Raw genomic sequence first — 23,660 nt, forward strand, 5'->3', positions numbered from 1 at the left:
TTAATAAGGATTTATTATATCAGTTAATTATTTAATTTGTAAATTGGATAACCAAATGGCAGCCTAATTTTAGGAAATGCTTTTAGTCCCAACAAAATACACTGAAATTACAAAATTATCACTAAGTAAGTAAGAACTTGTTTATTGAGAAAGCTCATGGTGTTTTTTTAATTGTTTTTTTTTTTTAACTGTAAAAACAAAAACATAATAGATGCTTTTAATTTGCCTAAGAATTAAATTATTATTCGTCTGGCTGCTCACTAATAAGACTGTTATAACAAAATAGCCTAAAACATTTTTTAATAAAATACTTCAAAAAATTGTTATTTTCACTAAAGGCCGTTGCTATGACTACCAACCGTTGATACAGTAAAAAGCATCTCCGGAAACGCTCATAAAATTACACATGTTGAGTGAATTTGTCGCTTCCGTTTCCTCTCTGTCCCCTTTAAACGGGGAGGCGCTGTTGTGGCCCCCCACCCAATCACCGCGGGGCTCTCTGAGGGCCACAGAGGGAGTTTGAGCTGCTTGGAGAACGAACGTGTCGCAAACCTCCCCTGAGGGGCCCCATGTGTAATTCGATGCATGCTGTTAAAGCTTAGAGTATATTGTCTTCCCTTTTTTTTTTCCTGCTTATGAAGCCTCCACCCACCGGCCCACCCTACATTTAGCAGATCATGTGACTCGGGGTAAGTCATTTGCAAGTACAACAGTTCTCTGTGCGCTCCCCATTCATTTCCTGAGAACTGCCTGAGCTGAGCAGCTGAGAGGCAGAAGGGGAGGGAGCTGCTCAACACTCACTCACACACACACTCATACACACACACACACCCTCTCTCTCTCTCTCTCTCTCTCTCTCTCTCTCTCTCTCTCTCTCTCACACACACACACACACACACACACACACACAGAGACACTCGTACATTCACGCAGAGTGAGAGGAGAGAAGAGGGAGAGGAGGAGACGAGACAGAGAGGACTGTAGAAAGGAGAACAGTCTCCACGGCTCTGCAGCTTTTGACAACAAGGTTTGTGCATTTTCTCTTGTCCTGTTCTTGTGTTTGGTGCTGTGAGTGTGTGTATGTGCTTCATTTGTCACTGTTGTTATGCTTTGTGCTCAGTGCGTCTCATTCAGCTGTCATTCCTCTGTCAAAGCAGATGACAACTCAGATCACCTATCACATTGTGTTTGGTGTCTGTCACTGGAGGCTGTGGGGGGAGTCTGGACAAGAGACCCCCTGAGTGACTGTCACTGGACATAAAACACCTACTCTCAATGTGAATTCATATACGGGCTGTCAGGACCAAAGTGACTGTGTAGCATCTGGACTTTCCAGTGCCGGCGCCGGTTCGGCTTTAAATGTCCTGCCTCTCATGAGTCCAAGGCAACTTCAGAAGTAGAGAAGTGTTGTACAGTAACACTGACTGACTAAGTGTCCCCGATGGGACACATGAGACTGTACAAAAAACGACCAAAACAAAAAACCTCAAAACACTTCTCGGAGGAGGACAAAAAGTTTGCTGCTTGTCAGAGTTTTGTGTGCGTCCTATGTGTGAAACACTGTGGAGTGTGTGAGAGACCGGCTTTGACACAGAGAGACAGGGCTGTTAGCAACGGGTTAAACATTAGGAGGGCTCGGGTAGCACAGGAAGGACACTGGGGTGTGTGTGTGAGAGAGAGAGAGAGAGGGAGAGAGAGAGAGAGAGAGTGAGTGAGTGTGTGTGGGAGTGTTGCACGGGTGGTGTCTTGGATGTCATCGGCAGCGCTCTCACTTCCAGGGGTAATAGTCATTGGTATTGATGGGTGGCTGTCACCGAGGCAGAGAGCCACCAGGCAGGGGAGAGTGGCCGGGGGCTGGCCCTTGGCTGTTATTTTCAATTACAGGGGTCCGGGGCAGAGCTGACAGCAAAGGCATTTGTACATCCAGTGAGGGAGGAGGAGGAGAGTGTGAGTTGTGTGTGTGTGAGGAGGGTGGGTGGGTGGGCAGAAAAGAGAGTGGGAGGGTAGGAGAAAAAAAAAAAGGTGGTGGTGGTGGTGGGGGATGAGACTCTGGCCTCTGCTCTTGGGTTTGATGTGGAAACTAAGCTGTGACCTCTGTGACTTTACTGTTGCGATGCAGAGAGAGGCCCTGACTTGTCTTTATCTGCGTGTCAGCTGTGGGGTGTTTGTGTTTAACTCTGGTTGCCTCCACAGAAAGTCAATGAATCAATATCCTGTGTATATTTATGTGTACTTTCAGTTGGGCTACGTGCACTCAGTAAGACCTATCTACTAGTACTGTGTATCTCTAAATTCAAGCATAAAGTTTCCCCATGAGGACACAAAATAATATCTCTCTCTGTCTCTACAGCAGGGGGCGGAGTTATGAGTGTGTGCATGAGTGGATGAGACCCCCTGCATGTTTTGGATGTTCAGTGAGGGAAATTAGCGCCTGTTTAAAGTCTCACTTAACCCATTCAAGCAGACTTTCAATATTGTGTATACAAACAGAGAAAGGTGGAATTCTAAAAATTGGTGCATCAATGAATTATTTTCAGTGGCTTGTGACCAAATCATCAGGGTTTTGTTTTTGTAACCATTGAAACTTGATTTTGCTGAGACAATAAGCATGCAAGGACCAAATATTCAAAAATATTTTACCCTGAATTACTGCATCATGAACCAGTGTCTAAAGTCAACAAGTCCTAGTCAATGTAAAATGTCTTATAGTGAGGTTTCTCTTTAATTTTTTTAAAGAAAGCCAATCATAAACAGTATTTGTGCTGACATCACAGTTCAAGGTACTTTTGTGTGACAACTTTAAACAATTACAAATTCAACGCTGCTTGAATATGTTTTGGTACTAATACACAGCGTATTGAAATAGACTAAGTTGGACTATGTTTATTAATTCAGTTCGAGTTTGCACCTTTATGCATGTGACTAAAACATCTCTCCTGTGGACCAGACCAACAACCACAACAACAGACCAACAAGACCCTAACAACCAAGGGAGGCGAGGGAGAGTGATTTGCATGTGCGGTTAACTCACTGCACTTTTAAAGCTTAGAACGTCACACTATTAGGTTTAAATTGAGAAAAGACAGAGACAGAGAAAGAAAAACTGGGAAATCAAAATACATTTAAAAAACAAGAAAAGAACTTTACACACCTTAAAAAACAGGACTGTGAATTTTAATGAGTTCAGGTTTGTCTGACTGATGCAAAGAATCTGAAACTGTACAATCAAAATTTCTAATTTCTTTTTTAAGCTTTCTTTTCTGAGTATTTCGTAGAATGAGTTTTAAGCTGTCAGTTTTAAATAATTTTCTGTCAACTCAAATCCCTGATGACTCTAATGTCAGATTTCTAAGTACCACCTACCTATTGTCCTTTTAAATATCCACGAATACTGAAGATGTTGAAAAACTCTGATGTTGTGTGAAGCTGTGTAAGAACTTTACTTGGATAACCAAATTCAGGCATCTTGAAGCATCTGAGATGACTGTGCGCTACCAAGATGAATAACTGGGTTATTGACTGATGTTTATAGAAATAAATGCTCTTATGCTGGAAATAATGATCAACAATGCTAGCATCGTATTGGTGGTAAAATAAAAAGTGTACATTTACAGGAAGAAGGAAGGAAAAAAAAAATTGACCAGACCAGATTTAAGTTTTAGTTATCCTGGAAAATACAAAGCAGAAGTGCATAATCATGCTTTAGGTTGATCCATTGATACCCGAGGTGGTGTAAAGGGTCAAAGTTGATCTGATATATCTTTGAACCTGCAACATGGGTAGTCAGAACTGAGTTAATGTGTAAGTGTTAACTAGGAGTTGGTGGGTGTGTAATATCAGTTTTTGACATTTTTGCTCCCGTTTTAACAGGTTTGAGCATCACACTGTCTGCATGTTATGTGGATCTCAGCTGCAGCTGTTGTGAAGTCAGCGTTATTGTGTTTTTGGAAACTAAACCTGTAAGCAGTATTTTATGGTGCCTGTAACAAATTCTAGGTTCTGGGTTGTATAACCCCATACAAGATCTTTATAAATAACCTGTATATTATGTAATGTATGAAAATACTATGGGAATCTGCTTAGAATAGGATTACAAACAAAGTAATACTTAGATCACAAGTTATTTACAATCTTTTGTTGGGAACCTGTTCATTAACTGTTTTAAAACTGTATCACACCATATCATTGACAATTTCCAATGAAATCATTAGTTTTGGAACAGATATCAGACCTCAATGCAAAAATACGTGCCTGGATATTTTTAAAACAGTATTTATTTACTTAAAAATGATCTTTTTTGGTGAGCAAGCCTTACAAATCTTGTAATTATCCCCCCAGTCGCATCTACCTCATCCTCCACTCTGAGACAGGGTCCAAGGGCTTATCATAGAAATCTGTGCAGGTGTGTGTGTGCGTGGGTGTGTGTTTGTGTGATGGTGGTGGTGGGGACTCAATTAAAAAGTCAGCCACTAACAGATAGAGTCTATCTGTCAATCAACAACGCTCTGTCTAGGACATTTAATTGCTTTGAGAGATTCCTCCTCCAGTAAAGACATCCTCTCTTGGCCACAGATCACAACACACAAGTTAAGATCTTGTCGACAGATTGATTTGTTCAAGGAAGAAATGCTCATTCTTTGGTTTGTTCATGCTAACAACATGTAGGCACAGACTCTTATTCGTGAAGATGAAATTCCCCGCATTACCCCCTAATCAGCTGGGTTAACTGTTGGCATATTGAGTGACTGCTCATTGATCCAAGTGGGTGTTATGGAGTGTATCAGCATTGATTGCAGATAGACTGCAGTGTTCTACAGTATCTGGCTGAATTCATGTGGGTTTCTAACTATAAGCCAAGGCCGAATAAGACAGAGGGGATTTAAAGAGGAGGGGCACACTCATCATGTATGTGTGTTGTCAGTGAATTTTAAATATAATGTTAGCTTCTTATCTAAGATATGAGGGTCATATTTATTTGCTGTCATTTGAGTAATAAGCCATTTACTGGTAGTTGTTTTGATTCTGCGGAGGGTGAAGCAAGACTTAACAATATTTGTAGGTGACGCCTGCAAGCTGAAGTCTACGGACTGTTATTTCATCATGTCAAAAGATGACAAAGTGTTCCCGGCTTTTGCGTTTTCTCTTGTGGATACAACCTTTGACCTGAGTCCCCAGTCCACGTTTGTTTACCATATTGAGTTAGAGCTGTTCACAGAGCCCCGGACTGGAGCACGTGTGTGTACGTGTGTGTGTGTGTGTGTGTGTGTGTGTGTATGAGTGTGTGTTTGGTGACTGAGAGATCGGGAGCCAGAGCACAGAAAGTGTTGTGCAACCCACCAGCGATTCTACAACTGATAGTATAAATAGTGGGACAAAAACACACAGAAAGAACGACAATCTGACAAAAATGATCACAGCTTGAGAAACGTTGGCGTTCTGTTTTTTTTGTTGCATTGTTCTGTAGAAGTCTCACAAGAAGCCTCCTGCTGTTAAAACCATCTATCTATCTATCTATCTATCTATCTATCTATCTATCTATCTATCTATCTATCTATCTATCTATCTATCTATCTATCTATCTATCTATCTATCTATCTATCTATCTATCTATCTATCTATCTATCTATCTATCTATCTATCTATCTATCTATCTATCTATCTATGTAAACAGTACCTTGATTTTTTTTTTCCCTGTTTGAAGCAACAACACCATCTCCAGAGTTGCACACGCAGTGCTAACAGGAAGTGAGTCACTTTGCAAGAGAGCTTGCCCCCAGACTCTGATTTAAAATTGCTTGACATGTTTCCAAGGCTCGGATGGAAAGGTATACCACTGGCAGGGCTTTCTATGTCTGATGACGTTTCTCACTACGCAGCGTGCAATTTACTTTAGCCAAATATGGTTGGCTGACAGACGGAAGGAGAAAAGAGATCAAGCCAAAGAAAAATGGGATGGAATAGCATCTGAAGTCAGCATTTCCAGAGTGTTTTGGATCATTTCTGTGCTTTACCCATGCGTGATCAGTGGGGAGCTGCTTCTCTTTAGCCTCAGCATGGATGGGTTTTGCAGACCTGCGTCAGGAGGCAGCACATACGTGAACGTTATTTCCAGTTGTAGGGCTACTGTAAGTCAACTGTTACGAGATGAAATTACACAAACTAAACTTCAGGAATCTGTGGCCTCCATTTTTTTTCAACCATCCAGACAGCCAAACATTACAACATACTGTAACAACATCTTTTTTTTTACCTGCTTCAAACAGGTATCCTCATTGCAGAACATCAGCTCAAACTGAGTGGAAAAATAATCGAAGTGAAGGCGTGAGTAGATGAGTAATAGAAGTAAACACAGCTGCTGGTTTTCATCGAGTGGCTTTAGAGAGCTGAGATGGATCAAACCAAAGGAAAAAACTTGAGCGAAAACAACTAAACACGTCAGAAGTAATAAGTGGCAGTGTGTTGGAATGTTTTGGTTGGTCCATTATTGTCCATTTCCATGTGCAGCATGTTGGAAAGGATTTGGTTGCGTCAGCACAAAGTAGGGTTAGATAGGCTACGCTCTTCATGATGCTGCATCTCGAGGACTCTGCAGGGCTTTTAAACACTAAAACGCCTGCACGTTCACTACTGTTTATTTCACGAGAGATAGCAAGTGAAAAAAAAAGGTAATGGAAAATAAAGTGTTTTGAAGAGAGATATTTCCTCCGTGAGTTGTTCACTAGGGACACGGTGGATGAGTCAGAGTATTGGTCCCTATGCATGTCTGGATTGTACAGTTACCCTAGAACATCTAGGTCGATCTTTGAGAGTCCATGTGAATGCATATGGGCTGTGATGCATTCAGGCTACCAGGTATTGTGATTACTGTATAGACACAATACACATGCTTGGGGAAGGGGAATCACAATCAGGCTTAAATGGTGAAACATGAACAGACACATAGGCTATCGGAGCCTCGGGGAAGGAAGAGGCAGAAACGTACTCAAATAATTCACCACTAGGCCAAGAGTGCATAGTTTTCATGGGGAAGGTGGTGGTTGTCCTTAGTGGTGGAAGGAAAATGCAAGTTTGACAACACTGGCTTTTATTCGAAAAATAATAGCTCAGATTTTTTGAAATGGGTCCTGTGGAAGCCCAGTTTTGGTTATAAAATATGACTATCTTACTTCTTCTAGATAGCTTTTTGAACTACCTTCGTTTGGAGAAATAGAGTTTAATTTTACCCAGATTGACAAGCTACCAGCTAGTCCGAGCTGGGACAAGACCAAAGAAGATACCTGCTGTCTTAAAACAACTCCAGGCTCAAAAATGTTATACTGGTTCACGCAAAAGTTATTTCATAAACCTTTAGCAGCCAGTTTTGCATTACATGCTTATTTGCATAGACTTCAATGGTTATTTGCAAATGAAAATAATGACAGCAGAAGCTAGTTGTAGCACTTCCTGTTTAGCCTGGGGCACTTCCTGTAGGAATATCATGATATTTTTGCCAAGATAACCATGTGATGGAAAAGTGATGGCAGTGTAAAGGTCCATAAAAAACAAACAAACAATAAAACAACAACATTTGCATAAACTACACTAAAATTATTGTGCTTGAAGGCGTTTTAGGATGACCGCAGTGTACTTAGGTACGATAGGTACCTAAATACACATGCATGATATTTATTGCTCATAACCTTTCCACAGAACCTCACTTCAAAAGGTCCGATCTGTTGTTTTTACTCAGACTGTCAACATTTGGCATTTTTCTGATTTTAGTGGTTTTAAAAATCAGAGATTAGGAACGACACATATTTAGATTTTAGATTTATGTATAATTTATCAGTTTTGTGTAGATCTATAAAGCTCTATCAGTTTGAAATAATAAAGTGTGGTCACCTCAACCAAGGACCTGTGAGCTAAAAGTAAATAAAAGAGTGGTACAGAGTCATTGAGCACATTCTTTTATTGATCCACCAAAGCTAATCTCTTTTCCCTCAGTGTCTTATGCACAATTTACCTCTGTGGTTTGGAAGCATCATTTTAAAGATACAAAACTCATCTTGAAAGACTATGCTAAGAATCCCACATATATTATTACCTTTATATGACCACAAGATTATATGAGGAAAATCTAGAGACACCACAGAGCGTGTACATCCTGGTTTGCTAGTTGGACCTGCTCCTCCTCCTCCTCCTTTCATACAAGTGAGGTTTTTGTGTCAGAGGCTATTTTAGATGCGCAGCCACTGACCCTACTTCATTTACCGAGATGAGTGTGTGTGTGTGTGTTTTTCCTGAGGGGGTCACTGGATTATGATGAAGCAAGAAGACGCCTCAGTAAACTGTCTCACCAGAAGCTGATATGTAGCATCTGATTGTGGGAGTTTTTAATGTTGATTACTTAACTTATACTTTCTTGTTAGTACATCAAAATTGTTGTCAAATGACCCTAAATTGTCCAGAATGGTGTTACAAATTGCTTTGACTTGGAAGCCGAAGCTCGCTTGAGTAAAGCCACCTCACTTTAGAGCTGTCACAGTCACAGCTTGTTTAGCTGTTTCTCTGCTGCATTTGAGGCACATGATGCAAGAGGATGTCAGACTCTTCTGTTTACCCCTCTCTCTCTCTCTCTCTCTCTCTCTGGAGCACTGTGGAGGAGTGTGTATGTATTTGTGCATGGTTTGTGTGTGCACACTGTAGGTGTGTGTGGGTGGCTGTTTGTGTTGAATGGGCATCCATATTCTTCTTTCATGGGCAGAGCTGCAAAGCTGAGAGAGATTTTGTACATATGTGAGAGTCTGTCTCTGAATCTAAGATAAATATGGTTCATCGTGGGTGCAGGCAGAGGTCACGGGATTTGTGCGTGTGTGTTAGCTAAATTGTAGAACAGAGCAGCAGTTCAGGAAGTGAGCTTTATAGAAGTGTGTTTGACACACAGACGGAGACAGACAAACCAGACAGTGACCGACTCTTCTTTTCGCTTTGAGTGTTTCCTCTCAGAACAAACAGCTTCTTCATTTCCCACAGTTTCACAAGAGACAGGAGAGGGTGATGGTGGAGGTGGGGACCTTTCACAATGAAAATAAAAAACACAGAGTCAAAAAACTGCATATCAACAGTACAAAAGGTTTTCCATTTGTTCCATTGAAAGTTGGTATTATATTGAGGCTATTAAGAGTTTTCATAATTTTTTATGCATGTAATTAAAAACACAAATCTGACCTAAACATGTGTTTTTGCATAAATTATCATGCTATTCCCTCACAACACAAACATCTTTTAGGTAATTATTATTGTGTAACAGCCTATATGATCATTTATAGCACTTTTAAAATTAAAACACTGTACGTAACCATTCAAACAAACTATTTTTATGTGTGCATGTTTGTGCTTATGTGTGTGGTGATGAAGGCCATGGACTTGAACTGCATCCGGCGACCTCATCCCCCTCATCCTGACAGGATTACTGACACAGGATCCCCCTGCTCCAGGCAGAAATAGCAAGGACCCAAGGGCAATCCACCAGAATATGGGAACTTCCGCGAGCCTTGCTGTTGTGCGAGTGTGTCTTGAGTGTGTGTTTTGTTTTGTGTCCGTGCATACGCATGAATACAAATGGAGCTGCTTTCCTCTCAGGTGCTGAGCTTCCTGGCTCATGTCTTCCACACACAATCAAGTTTCATTACTTCATATGACTTTACCCTAACTTTGATTCATTTACATAAAACTCAGCCTATCTGAGTCTTCACATGATTAACACTCTGGGGAATTACTCTGTATCCTCAATAGGAAATGAGCACTCTCAATGTGTCTGTGTACACAGATTTATGTCTCTCTAGTTTAGATCAAACTCTATACTGTATATAAGGGGGCTTGCAATAGTTTAAACTGTAAGTTGTGAAAGTCATCATGTGGGGATAAAAAAAGTTAGCATACTTTTTGTTCATCCATATTTCTTATCATATACATTTTTTGTCATGTTGGGTGGAGATGGAGGCGAACCCAGTGTGCAGACTCATCTTAGGAAATAAATTACTTTATTTTAAAACGAAAGAAACAAAAAGCTGACGAGGCAGCACAAATGGAACTAAATACAGAACAAACTAAATACAAAGCAGACATGGGCAGGAGACGTAAGCGAAACCAGACAGCAGGGAAATAGACAAACGAACCAGCGAGTAAGTGGAGGCGATGACCGGGTTTTAAAGACAGAGGGTAATTAGGTGAAGTGGGCACAGGTGAGTGATAACGAGGAGCAGGTGGAGATGGGCGCGGCAGGACTGACTGAGGAGAGGTGAATAATGACAGGAAACAAAGACACAAGGAACAAGAACTGAACTAAGACCAGAATAACAGAGATGACGGAATAAAATAAACAATAAACTCAAACTGAAACATGAAGACAAATCAAAAACACAAAGAAAACCCAAATCCTAACACTTTCATTTATGGATTACACAAGTTTTGTTTTGGAAAAAATATTGTTCAATATTAAAGATTCTAAATGTGCCAGATACCTATTAAAGAAGTAGTTCAAATCTTTTGAAATTTTTTTGCAAATAGCTTATGGACAGTTAATATCTTACCTGTTTGAATGATGTGTTGAGAAACAGTCTTAAGTTTTCACTGTATTGACAAACTTATGACTAGTCTGGGCCTGTCAGATTAGCAATCTGGGCACTATGATTTCACAAACCGAAGTTGCTCAAAAAGCTATCTACAACAGGTAAGATGTTAATTGGTCATAACCTTCCCACAGAACTCCAAATGATCTGAACTATCTCTTTAAGGAAGCCGTTTCTGGTAAGACCAGAAGTTTTAAATCAAATTAACTAGTTTATTGTCAGTAGACTGAAACAATTTACATCAAAAAAACAGTATTATTGGTTGGAGCAGTCGCTTAATGTGACCGATTATACAATTATTGCAACTTGCAGCATGATTTTTATTGAGAAAGTATGTAAAACTTTACAGAAAAAAGTAATTTAGAAAAAAACTTCTCTGCGCTCATAAGCAGTGTCACAAATGTGCAGTGGTCTGAGGTTTTCTAGGAGCTGGATTTCTTCACAGTGGAACTTGATGTGCATTCTGACACAGGGATCAATGAAATCAATGCTCATTTTTTGCCATTCTGCCTTCGTCCTTACACAGCCTGAGTCCATCTACGAATCTGTCTCAGTCTATTTTGCGCACTGTCTTTGGTTTAACAAATGCTGGCTTTTTTCATCTGCATGGCATTTTTTTGACAAGCATTTTGTCAATAATATCCTCTTCACAACTAGCTTCAGTAATGGTAGGAGAAGGCACATGCAGTACTTGATGACCTGCAATGAGAGCATATTTTGTTACCACTGACAGGTTGTCTAATGATTATGCAAATCGTTTCAGGAATAAGTGTCATATAAATATTTGTAAATAATGAAATGTCACTCTTCATTAATATTTTTGGTTTTTAGTAAGTTTTCCCCTTAACAAATTATCTCCTATAATGTATTGTGTGGGCTTACACTGTAAAACTGTTTGTGAGTTGAACAAAATGTTTTTTTTTTCATCTAACTTAAAATTTGAAGGAAGCCATTTTACTTATATTTTTCAAGTTAAAACAATATTTTAGATGTTACAGTATACTTTCAAATATCGACTCTGAACAAAAACGTGCTCAAAGTGGTGTTGCAGTTCCTAAATTTACAACCTGAAGCTCTGACTTTAAGGAACAAGAAAGCAAATAAGATAGATAGACGGATGCACGTGTCGTCAAGACACAGCAGAAAAAAGCAATTACATAATAAGAAAGGGTTAAATAATTGATGAAAATTTGACAGTTCTGTAAGTTTGATCCAGCTGTTTCTGTACTTGAATGAAAAATGATTCTGATTACAGTGAAAAAAGTCTCAGTCAGTCCAAATAAGTCTTCATCTGCTCCTTTCACCTTTAAACAATTATGTGTTTAGCTTGTGACAGAGTTTCATTTCATAACTGTTGGGACCTTTTAAGTCCTCTAGGTCTTGCTGTATCTCCCACAGATTAAACCACCCAACACATGATGAGTTTGTTCTCTCTATTAATAGCTGTGTTCATGTAGAAAGTTGTGTTTTTCCTCAGTGGAATGAATGTTTCCTCTGAGGAAATGGGTAGAGCGTTTTGAGGTAAAAGCATCAGCTGAGTGCATCTTTAAGGGGTTTTTAACCCTAAAGGGAACTTCTCTTTCTTTCTTTCTCTCTCTCTCTCTCTCTCTCTCTCTCTCTCTCTCTCTCTCTCTCTCTCTCTCTCTCTCTCTTTTTAAGACTTGTGCATATGTCTACGTTTGCCATTGTGCTTGATATCAGTCAGAAAAATCAGTAGGGAGGTAGCAGCATTATGCTTTCTGGAGTCTGAATCTGAACAATATCTCAGTAGCTCAAGTAAAAAGCAGCTATGATACTGAACTTTTAAATGCCAGGAAATATTAAAAAAATAAAATAAAAACAGAGTGTCAATATCAGTGCGTTTAGAGGTGAGCAGACATCCTCAGCTTACAACCAAAGTCACGACTGTTAGCATGCTATTTTGTACTTTGAGGTAGGAAGACATATAAAAAGGGGAACTCCATTAGTTTCACCTAAAGGTCATTTAGCTCATTATGGGGAGTACTACAGTACACACTTTCTCTATGTTTAAAGGGAATTAAAAAAAAACACTTTTTTTAAAGGCTGGAGGCAAAGTTTAAACAAACAAAATAAAACTCTCTGCTGCATTTAGACAATTCAGTGAAAATCTAACTTGTGATCGTTGACTTTGCATGTAGGATTTGTAAAACAATTGTTTTAGTAGCGTCAGGGGAAACATAATATTGTAATGTGTAATGTTTTGAGAGTGTGATGCATTAATTCTTTCACTTAAAGCCATAATAGCTGTCAAAATATGTGATTATTTTTCAGTGTTTTTGATTTGAATTTCTGAGTGCTTCGAACACATCCTTAACTCTTTAAAGGAAGTTATATTTTTTGTTGAGTTTGTTTGTTTGTCTTTTTGCAAGATTATTTAAAAACTAATGAATAGATTTTGATGAAATTCAGGAAAGGTTGTGGTTGTCAGAAGAAACAGTTGATTGAGTTTTAGTGGTAATTTGACTTTGTTTACATGCAGGGAATATTTTACTGACTTAATATCTGTTCCACACTGATGATAGATAATACACACATAAAAATTTAAAATAAAAATAATTGAAAAATGGCATATTTTCACAGCTAATATGGCTTTAAGGTCACTTTTTCTTACTAGAGAACAAAACTCCTTGGATCCATGTTTAGATTTTACACTAGCTTCTATTGCATTTTATATTAAATATTTTATATATATATATATATATATATATATATATTTATATATATATATATAGTTCAGATCTTTTGATGAGTGGTTCTGTAGACACGTTATGAATCTGTTGTAGATAGGTTTTTTCAATAACATCTGTTTGGAGAATTAGTTTTATTCAGACTGAATTGACAAGGGAATGCTTAGTGTGAGCCTCAGTAAAGTTGCTTCTTAAGTAAAACCTCTACAGGGAACTACAGTGGCTGATGGTCGTCTCAGAGGAAAAAATAGAACAACAATGAGGTCGTGAGCAGATATGAAACAGGTTGCGGTTTACATTACAAGAAACGTGTTGTGATTCAGTTGTTACTCTGTTGTATCTTTGCTGTTGGAAGACAAAAAACCAGGGCTAACAAATATATTTGACTTTTATTCTGTCGACAAAAGTGTCACTAAGGAAATTGTCTTGCTCTGGCAAAGGATTTTCTTTCGCTAACTTTTGAAATGAGAATGTAAATGCGCATGCCCTCAGCTTTCACTGCTTTTGCAAAGTTTGGCCTCTGAGTGACTCAAAGGAGAAGAAGCAGAGTAGTGTGCTGGCGAGCGAGCCAGTTGTAGGCCAGTTATCAGGCCAATGTGTCACATTGGGGTGTCCAGGGGCACAGAAGAGGGAAGTTAGCTGCAGCAAGGACGCCAGATGCACACAATGCAGGCAACACACAGGAAATGCTCGTCTCACACCTAACACTTCTGTCCTGTCAATGCATTTGCACATTTAGCACTTGGCTGTTTTCAGTTTGTAACATTCTGAAGTTGTTTTCTTTGCAGCTCTCCCTTGTTCTTTCTCCACTCTGTTTAGTAGGTGGGGGTTTGTTGGCATTCGCGCACTGTATGCTTTGCGCTCGACCGGGCTTTGGCTCAGGTCCATATCCCCTCTCTCTGCTCCCTCTCTGGCTTCTTTGACTCCTGCAGCTCCTCCTGCCCCTCCGTGAAGCTCCCTCCACCCCCTCCAAACTCTCCTTGATTGCTCCCCTGACTACTCGCTCTTGCCAACAACTCTTCAACAAGCCCCCACCGTCGCTCCCTTCTTTCCCTATCACCTTTCTTAATCCTTACTCATGTGTCACCCATAATTCATTGTACTCCACCCTCGTCCAGCCCTCTTCCGTCGCAGCTTGTGGCAGCAGGTTCGGCCTCTGTGACACAGAGGCACACGGTTGCTGTGGGCACTCAACACGGGAACAAAGCATCAGCACGACCCTTCTGTTGCACTGTTTATTTTTTTCCTCTGTGTGTGTGTGTATGACTAAATTCACACGAGAGAAGCAGATAAGAGAGAAAACAGAGACGGTACACTCAGCCAGTTACTAAATCTGGTTTCATGAGGTTGTTGAAAATATACTTTCATTGAAACAAACGTCTGTTTCGTGACTTCTTTTTTACACAAGAACTAACAGAAACAGCATCTCTCTTCAAGCTCACAGTAACTCATAGTGATGTTCACCACCGACTACACAATCCCACACCCTGTCACACATAGCAGTCGAAGTAGTGCAATGTGAGAGATGAACAGTTGCTTGGATAAATTATATCATCATATAATTCAGATTGGTCTTAGCATACTGGTAATAGAGACAGAAACAGCATCTAAATTTCTCTCTGGGGACAATAAATTGTATTTTATTCTATTTTGTTTTATCTGCCAGTAGAAAGTTTGTAAAATACTACTGTGGTCATAAAAGTGCGTTACACAATATTTTTCTGAAGGTAATTAAAACAGTAATTTAAAGCCGGGTTCTGTATAAAGGTTATGAACAAATAAGACCTTACCTGTTGTAGATAACTTTTAGACCATCTTAAGTTTGGAAAAAAGTTGAATTTTGACTGAATTATCGCACTAACAGCTAGTCTAAGCAGACTGAAGACCAAAGTGGATTGTTGTCGTTTTAAAACAACTGCAATCTGAAAACGAAATTCACACCAAATTATTTAAATGTTATTTTAAAGAGCCTTTATCTTGTAATCAGTTCTGCATTTGTTTTTTTTTTTTGTTTTTTTACATTTATATGTAAAAAAAACACATGATGCAAAACTGATAGCAAGAGAAGATGACTCGCTGTAGCAACTCCTGAAAAGGGAAGAGCCGACAGAAAAAGAAGAAGTTTTTTTACTTTTATATTATGGTTTTTTTCATGTGCAAATAGCAGCTGCAGCAGCTAGCTGGAGCACTTTTGGTGCAGCCTGGGACACATTGACTAGAATATCACAATATTTCTAAAAGCATAATGCTAAACTGACAGCATTGGAAAGGTTTGTAAAATTTGTTTACGTGAACTGCTATGAAAATTTTGAGATTGGCGTTGATGGCAACAATCTGCTTTGGTCTTGGCCCCTCTCGGACTGTAGTCAGTCGTGTCAGAATTAAACTATTTCTCAAAATTGAGGTTGTTTAAAGACAGGCTGCAAGAGGTAAGATATTATTTTGCTCTTGCGATCAACTGCCCTCATAGAAACTAATTTTAAAAGACCTGATGTATCCCTTCAACATCTGTATTTAGTATGCAAACTTTTCAGCTGTATCATTCAAAAGAACAAATATTTACCAGCAACAGTAGGTTTGCTAATATTAATTTAAGTCTCTTGAAAAAAAAAGCATGATAAGCTGAACAATTAAGTAACAACACAGCACGTTAGCTAGTAGTGATTTTTGTTTTAGCGACGCAAATACAGCACAACACTTTAAGTTTGAAATATACTGTCCATCTGGCTGTTGACCAGTATTTGTCCACCAAAACTTGGGGGAAACCTCGACGAAACTGGATTAGAGTTGTCAACATGCCGGTGAAAGCTTCACTTCACACATTAGAAATGCATCAACAGGAAAACTAAGAGAGCAGAAAACGTGGAAAAAAGTGTATGCGTATGGAACATTTTTGCTGCGAACTGTGGCGTCAAGCCTCACCTGCTTCCTTTAACCCCCTCCGAGGTACTTTTGGGTGGGAGGAGGTGGGAGGGGGGGAGGCTTGTTGGAGGGAGAAATGAGATGCCTCAACACTTCATTGCCCTCCTCTCCCCACCAGCTCCCCCACACACCTGGGATGGCCATTTCATTTTAGAGTGCAGCAAATGGAAAGGTGATCTTAATCTTCCCTGCTTCCTTCTAGACACCCCCCCCTCCCTCTCTCTGTCTCCCACACACAGTGCCTCATACCGTTGATGGACAGCACACGGCTGGGTGCCTGAGCCCCACCACCAGCCGACCACATTTAGCGATAGAGAACACAATCCTTGTTTTCATTCTTAATTTTTGTGATTTGCGAAATTCAGCTGGCAGAAATGATCCGCTCATTTGGAGCAAACAAGCAGTTGACTTCAAGGTATTTCTTGCACGACTTCCTCAATACGCAGCCCTCCACCATTAGCTCATTACACAGTGTTGGGTTTCTCTCGCTGCTGTTAGCTCTTTGGTCATTGCAGTCACAAGCAGAGCCATGCAACTGCCATTGATTTCCTATGAATGGGCCTCTGCAGGCCAGTTCATTAGGAACCACTGGATTAACAGGACTTCAGGCGCAAATGGAAAAGGTTGTTGCTTTCGAGAAATGAGCATTTGTGACTTGGTGGAGATAAATACTGAAAAAGTCAAGTTTTTCAGGCTCAGAAAATAAGTTTTTGACAGCTTTTGTGACAAGAGAAAATGAAGGTTTTATATAATTTGTCTTTAATTGAAGATTTATACATTTTTCCACCAATTAGCAGAGTAACGGCCAAAATAAACAGCCATCCAGAGGAAAACAAATTTTACTTTCTGCCCGTCTCAGTTCACTCCCTTTTCTTTTCTCCTCAACAAATGGCTTGAGGCTGGACTGAGGCTGCAGCTCCACCCGCCAACTGTTACTATGGTAACGCTATCTAGGCCTACCAAGACCTGAAGCCGAAGGACATCCTGGACAACAATACAATAGCAGCACAGCCAGGGTACCTGAGGGACTTAGACCTGAGAGGCGAGATCTGGAGGGGTGGGGGTGGGAGGGTTGCTGTAGATTGAGGGAGTAAATCCTCCCTATTTCTCTATACCTCCCCTCATGCGCAAACGCTCAGGATTAGCCTTCAGTTCGAAAATGTGAGAGGAACAGGAACGATTTGTTGCATTCGATGATTTTGTTGCACTTTCTGATAATTGTCTGAAATGGAATTTTTTCTTAAACGAGACGTTAAAAAAAACAAGGTGTTTAGTCTAATTAGGCATCAACAACAATGATAAAAAAGCATACAACTCATCTCTGGTTTGGCACTTTTTCTCAGTATAACATTGGTCCCTGTTGCTTCGTTGCTTCTGACTACAATGATCGGGCCGTAAACCCGGCCGGCGGTGCCATCAGTGGAGAGTAATAGAGATGTTTAGAGTCTGTTTGTCTTACTTGCATTCCTCCATGTAGAGCTGCTAAAATAATAAGAGGGAGGGTTACCTCAGGTCAGCTCCAGCTGAGGGATACGGAACATGCATTGTTGTCATTGGCTCCATCTGAGGATCCCTCTTAAAGCCACAGCATGGAGCTGAGGACTTGGGCACTGCTGCCCACTTTCTTGACACACAGAGTCAAACAGAATGAAATTATGTACAAAAAGTGTGTTTGTGTGTGTCATGTTGTGGTATTAACGTTATATGTGGTACAACTCAAAGGTTCTTGCCCAAACTTGTGGCCAAACTTAAAACTTGTACTCTAAATAGTCATGAGTAATTTCACTTTCACATTTTCGATTCAGATTTATTGTCTCTATATTATTTGTCAGAGAGGAAACTGTTGTTGAGTAACAGTATATCAGCGCATGCATTTGTATTCCACTGAAGTCTTGAGAGGAATGTAATCAGTGTGACTGAGTAAGCCTCACAGCAGCAAATCAGAATATCAAAAATTATTAAGAGGGACTCTTGCTGTGCACCGACTGAATTTCCTCTATTTGTGCACATCTGTGGTTTGTCAGCTTATGATGATTTTTAAAACAAGCTCATTTCTCAGTGGGCGCAAGCACAACATTGTTGATGTCCGTGTGTGAATAACTGAGTGTGGGACCTGCTTAGTCATGCTAAAACACCCGTCTTACACCTCCTCTGTGTTCCTTCACAGGCAGCCTAAGAAACAGGATGTTAATGCTTGACGGAATGCCTGCAGTCCGAGTCAAAGCTGAGCCCCTGGAATCGGAACAAGGGGTAAGGGAGCAGTTATTTTCCAGACAATTCCCCCCTTTTTTTTCCTGCTTTCCTTTCCTTCTTTCCTCCTCTTGGCAATGGATTGATAATCACTCCCAGGCCTGAGCTAGTGAGCGACTGCGAGAGTGACTGTGGGGGCTAAGAGGAGTGGTTGGGGAGCATGGTAGTAAGCAGAAAGAAGAGAAGAACCATGAAGAGGAAAAGAGCCACAGCTGGGACAGGAATGCAGTGGGGTCTTTTGGGGAGGTGACTGGGGCCAGCAGAGTCCACTCGGGCTGGGGGGTGATTGCGCAGATGGAGTTGCTGCTCTTGGGAGGAGGGTTGCATGGAAAACTCTAAATCTTATCTGTCTCTGTCTGTTCCTACTTCTTTACATCTCTCAGCTTCCCTTCATCCTCCCATGCCATTCTGTCTGACAAGCACATGAATAATCTCTTTTTTCCTGCGCAAACACAACACATTACACTCTTCCATTTTGAGCACAGTTACATATTATCTCGCTCTCTATCTCGCACATGCCTCGACCTATTCACAGAGCTTTAAGTTACCTTTGAGGCGTTATCACCCAGCGCAAATTTGTCACACAGAGGATGGCTTGTCACTACAAGCCTTGTGTGAGCGCGAGTAAATGTTCAGCTCTGATGAGCTTGTTCTACACAAAAACCTACAGATGATAAATGATGAGTTTCTGATGCCTTGATATTTTTTTTACAGTCGTCAGAGTTTTGACAGGTTCTCTGAGTAGGTGAATAAAACCAACATGTGATGCTTAGCAACTGATTTAATGAATAAAATTATTTAATATTACAGAACTGCGTGTTTTAAAATGACCCTATCCTTTTAGGATCTGGCTTGATTGCATCATGCAGCAATTACTGCAACTAAATGTTTCCTGCAACTGTTCATCAGTTCTGGATGTCAGCTTGAAAGAATTTGAGCTCATAGTCCGTGACGAACAGCTTTAAGGCTGAGATGTTGGTCGGTTTCCTCACATGAACTTTTGAACTTCTGGTCATACCACAACATTTAAATTGAACTAAGGTCAGGCCTTTGGGTCAGTCATTCCAAAACATTAACCTTACTTTTCTTTAACCTTTATATGGTAGAATAACTTGTATGCCTGGGGTTACTGTTTTGCTACATCACAAACTTTTTGATCATATTTAACCTACAAGAGATACTCCCATTTTCCTTCAGAATTATGCCTATACTATCCAGTTTAAAGTGCAATAAATGATTAAAGTCATGCAATACATACAATGGCCAGTCTTGTTTGCAAGAAAAGTACAAGATTTTGTCTACAAACACTAAAATTCTTAATCGTTCTTTGGAAGATTGTAGACTTCCAGTTATGAAAAAGAAGGTATGTCTTTGAAATGCTGAAGAGGCAACTAGTGAACCAATTCAAAAAGCAGTGTGTTAGGAGACAGAAATGGAGCAAAAAAAAGATTCTAACCAGGTATAACTTAAACACAACCAAAGGATACAATTGCATTTTCTTGCCAATATTCATTATATGAAAGGAAGGTTAGATGATCTGTGACTGCAGCTGCACATGCAGCACAAGATAAGAGATACTGGGTCTTCATTTTGTCTGAAACCTGGATCCAGAGCAATGTTTCTGACTCCACAATCCAGTTAGTTGGGCTGACATCCTTCCGTGCAGACAGAGTAGCAGAAGCTCCGTTCTATAACTTGAGCGTCCTGGATCTGCGACACGTGGTAAATGGCAAATGGTTTGCACTTGTATAGCGCTTTATCTAGTCCATGGACCACAAAACGCTTCACACTACAATCATTCACCCATTCATTCACATCTTTGAGTTAAACAGTGAGACAGTGTTAGATGTGGTGAGGAAATGTAAGAAACTAAAAAGAAAAAAAACCTTTGCTTCAACTGGAGCATTAACAACTACCATGGGCCAATACAGCAGAGCCATAAAGATTATAGATGAAGGTTGGTGTAAAGACATCTCGGCACCAACGAGCCATCCAGAGCTTCTCAAAGCAGCAAGTCTTTCTACTTCCTGGGTATTACGAGACGTGTCGAGTGCTGCTTCCCTTCTGTGTGTTGTGTATTCTCCTGGCATGTGGAATAAATTAATGGTCCATCTAACCAAGAACAACCAGAATGTGTAACAGCTTTATTCCTCAGGCAACAAGGCTGCTAAGTTCTGAGTAACACTTATCTGGACAATAGAAGCAATATGTTTCAATATATTTATAAGGTACAATATTTGAAATGAAAAATAAAATTATTTCATTCTTGTTCAGAACTTACTGTTCTATCAAGCCATCCTTGTGTAATGAAACAAGCCCAAACCACTATACTACCTCCACCATATTTCATACATTGCATAAAATTATTGTTCTAGATTCAATTGCTATATTCTTGTTTAGACAAAGAAGCTTTATTACAATATCAAAACATATTTTTAACTCTAACTTATCTGTGAGCTCTTGAGCTGAATGCAGCAGTGTTCTTTTCCAGAGACCAGTGAATTCCTTCTTGCAGTACTATCACATGCACCGCTGTTGTTCGTTGCTTTTCTTTGGGCACATTTATGTAGAAATAAAACAAACTGTTCACAAACTCCCGGGTGTCATTTGTAGAATTACATTTCTTTTCTTCGAGTTTATGTTGGTCATGTCAGGTGTAATAAAATGACTTTAGTGCAAAGCTTTCATGGCCCACATGCGGTGTCAGTGCTCTCTGGTCTGACATACCTAGAAATGAAGTGGTCTTGTTATTGTGAGGGTGTTGCTAGGTTACAAGGGCTGTGTGGCTCAATGGTGCTGCCACAGCTGTGTGCAACAAGAACAGGCCACTTAATATTTGTAATAATGATGAATTAGTGCTCAGCTCTTCCCATTTATAAAATATCAATAATGCCCCCCAATTTATTACCAAGATATTTTTGTGGAAGAGCATTTTAGCACTTTCCACTGAGAAGAACCTAAGAAGCCTTAAAGGATTAGAAAAATAGTGATCGCTGATAACCCGTCAGGTTATCGCCGATCTGGAAGAAAATTGTTTGGATATGGGGGTGCTTTGTGTTGATAAAAACTGAATCTATCTCACCTCTTCTAAGGACTTAAGAAAGAGGCAGCAGGTGGTTACTGTTCTGGGTGTCCTGCCCTCAGCTGTGGCTCAAGGATTTGAGAGCCGTGCTCTTTCACTGCTACCTAATACCTGGGGTTTGAAATCATTCCCCTTGTAGTGATGTCAGTCACAGACAGGATGTGAGCGCTGCAGCCCACACAGCTTTGAAGTGCTCTGAGATCCAATCTCACCCTAACAGACTGAGCTTCCCTTTAGATGGCAGACGCAGACAGTTTAGACTGCTGCAGAAATGTGGTCTTCATTTGAGTGGCATGGGGCCAAGGCTTTGCTGGAAATGGTCTGCCTCGTTAGACAATTCGCCTGCAAGGGGCTGGAAAATCTGCCCGGCTAACAAGTATCCCCTAATAAAGACAATGCACGAGGACTGAGGCAAGCAGGTCGAGTGTAACTTCTTGTGTGTCAGTGTGTGCGAGTTTGTGTAGGATTGAATGCATCTCTGTTTTTGTGTCTGTCAAAATGAGAGCGGAGGTGGCTCAAGTTTTCCATTTCTGTTGGTTGTGAGCTGTATGAGAACCTCGCCCCGAAATGCGACAGTTTCTGGTTTGCATTTTTGGGTTACACTGCATTTCTATTGTTTTCATCTTCCACACACGGAGCCAGCTGGTCATGTTTAAGCCATTTTCAGTAAGTGTTTTTTTTTTTTACTTTTCTGGTCGTATCAGGAACAGGAAACTGACCTGAAGCCTTTCAAATAAAGCACTACCATTTTTTAAATAGAAATTAAAATGTATAGATCAAAACAGCAGACTTTGTAAGATTCAGTCAGCATTTTTTTGCACTAGGGCTATTATGATTTCATAGAAGCAAGAAGAACTAACTTGCATGTTATGGGTTTGATTTTACTTGAACACAACGGGTGTGACCCAAACAGAGCTTCAGTGATTTTTTTTTTTTTTTTTTGGAGCCCTTGCATGGCCTCATTTTATGTCAGACAAAGTTAGCAACCAGTCTTAACCTCAGTGGCTTATATTTCCATTTATGGTGTGCAATCCAAAACGTCTCTTTTCTTCTCAGGGTTCTTGGTCCATGATTAGTTCTAGTTCTCTCTCTTTTCTGTCTTGGTGAAAACATTTTACAGCTGATAAGGCACTACAACATCTTTTGTCAGATAGGTAGTATTACATAAATAAAGTGCCTGTTGAATTTTATGGTTCACTGCCTCTTACTCAAATAGTTATTTTTGAAGTCATATTATCTAAAACAAGGTAAAAAAAATTACAAAAAAATAGATACAAAAAAGTAGCTTTGATAAAGACCCGGAGTAATTAAACAAAATGCTAAGAATCACTGAGAGTGTGTGTTTACAATTTACGGTACTCTTTCTCAATACGTGCTCCCTCAGTGTTGCACGATGTGTTTAAATGGTTACTGTTTAGGCCCCATCCACACTACTCTGGATATTTTAACACATTTTCTGCTGTGCTTGTGCGTCCTGTATACACAGAGGTTTTGGTAAGAAAATCAGATTTTCAGAAGCTTTGTTTCTGGTGACTCTGCGTGGGCGTAAAATGTGGCGCTTTTCAGAAATGACAACATAGGCACTAATTTCACACATGCCCACTATGAGTTTGTGTGTCTTAGAACCACTAACAACAATAAAGCCATTCTTACCACTTTTTCTGTGTCTGTCTTGCTTCATTCTGATCCTCTCACCAGGAAACTTTGATTGTGTGCATAAAATTGTTCATACCTGAGAGAAAATTCTAAACGGTATTAAAGTAAAAATTTGTTTTGGGAGGACCTTTAGTTTAGAGTGCTGCTACTTTAGCCATACTAAGCAAGTAATTTCTATCCACATATATCATATTAGTAAACAAAATGTTCCTGCCTTCTCTTCTTGTTGAGAGTTGACGACTGCAGGACTTGGTTTAAGGGAGCTGCTATGTTTTATTTTTGTACAACAAAGTCTAGTAAGGTGGGACTTTAAGACCCACCTACTTCCTGTGTACAATCACGGTATTACAACCAGGGGTGGAAATTAAAAATTTTGATCACCAGCCATAGTGGCTGGTGGACAAATTTTTTTACCAGCCACTCAAATATTTT

The 23,660-nt window shown here is 39.9% G+C and overlaps 1 protein-coding gene across 2 annotated transcripts in view; it reads left to right on the forward strand.

Annotated features, from left to right (window-relative positions):
- Window positions 1–723: 723 nt before the first annotated feature.
- Window positions 724–23,660, forward strand: part of klf12b (Kruppel-like factor 12b) — a 45,960-nt gene continuing 23,023 nt past the window's right edge. Inside the window, exons 1-2 of one of the 2 annotated variants that reach the window (XM_017410319.3) lie at window positions 725–1,027; window positions 18,408–18,490. In XM_017410319.3, the coding sequence (XP_017265808.1) occupies window positions 18,425–18,490 (66 nt within the window). In that variant the 5' untranslated portion in view covers window positions 725–1,027; window positions 18,408–18,424. Of the gene's footprint in view, window positions 1,028–18,407; window positions 18,491–23,660 lie in introns of both variants that reach the window. The other variant, XM_037976084.1, reaches the window with a different exon arrangement.

The sequence above is a fragment of the Kryptolebias marmoratus genome, linkage group LG6 (assembly GCF_001649575.2).
Source record: "Kryptolebias marmoratus isolate JLee-2015 linkage group LG6, ASM164957v2, whole genome shotgun sequence".
Lineage (NCBI taxonomy): Eukaryota > Metazoa > Chordata > Actinopteri > Cyprinodontiformes > Rivulidae > Kryptolebias > Kryptolebias marmoratus.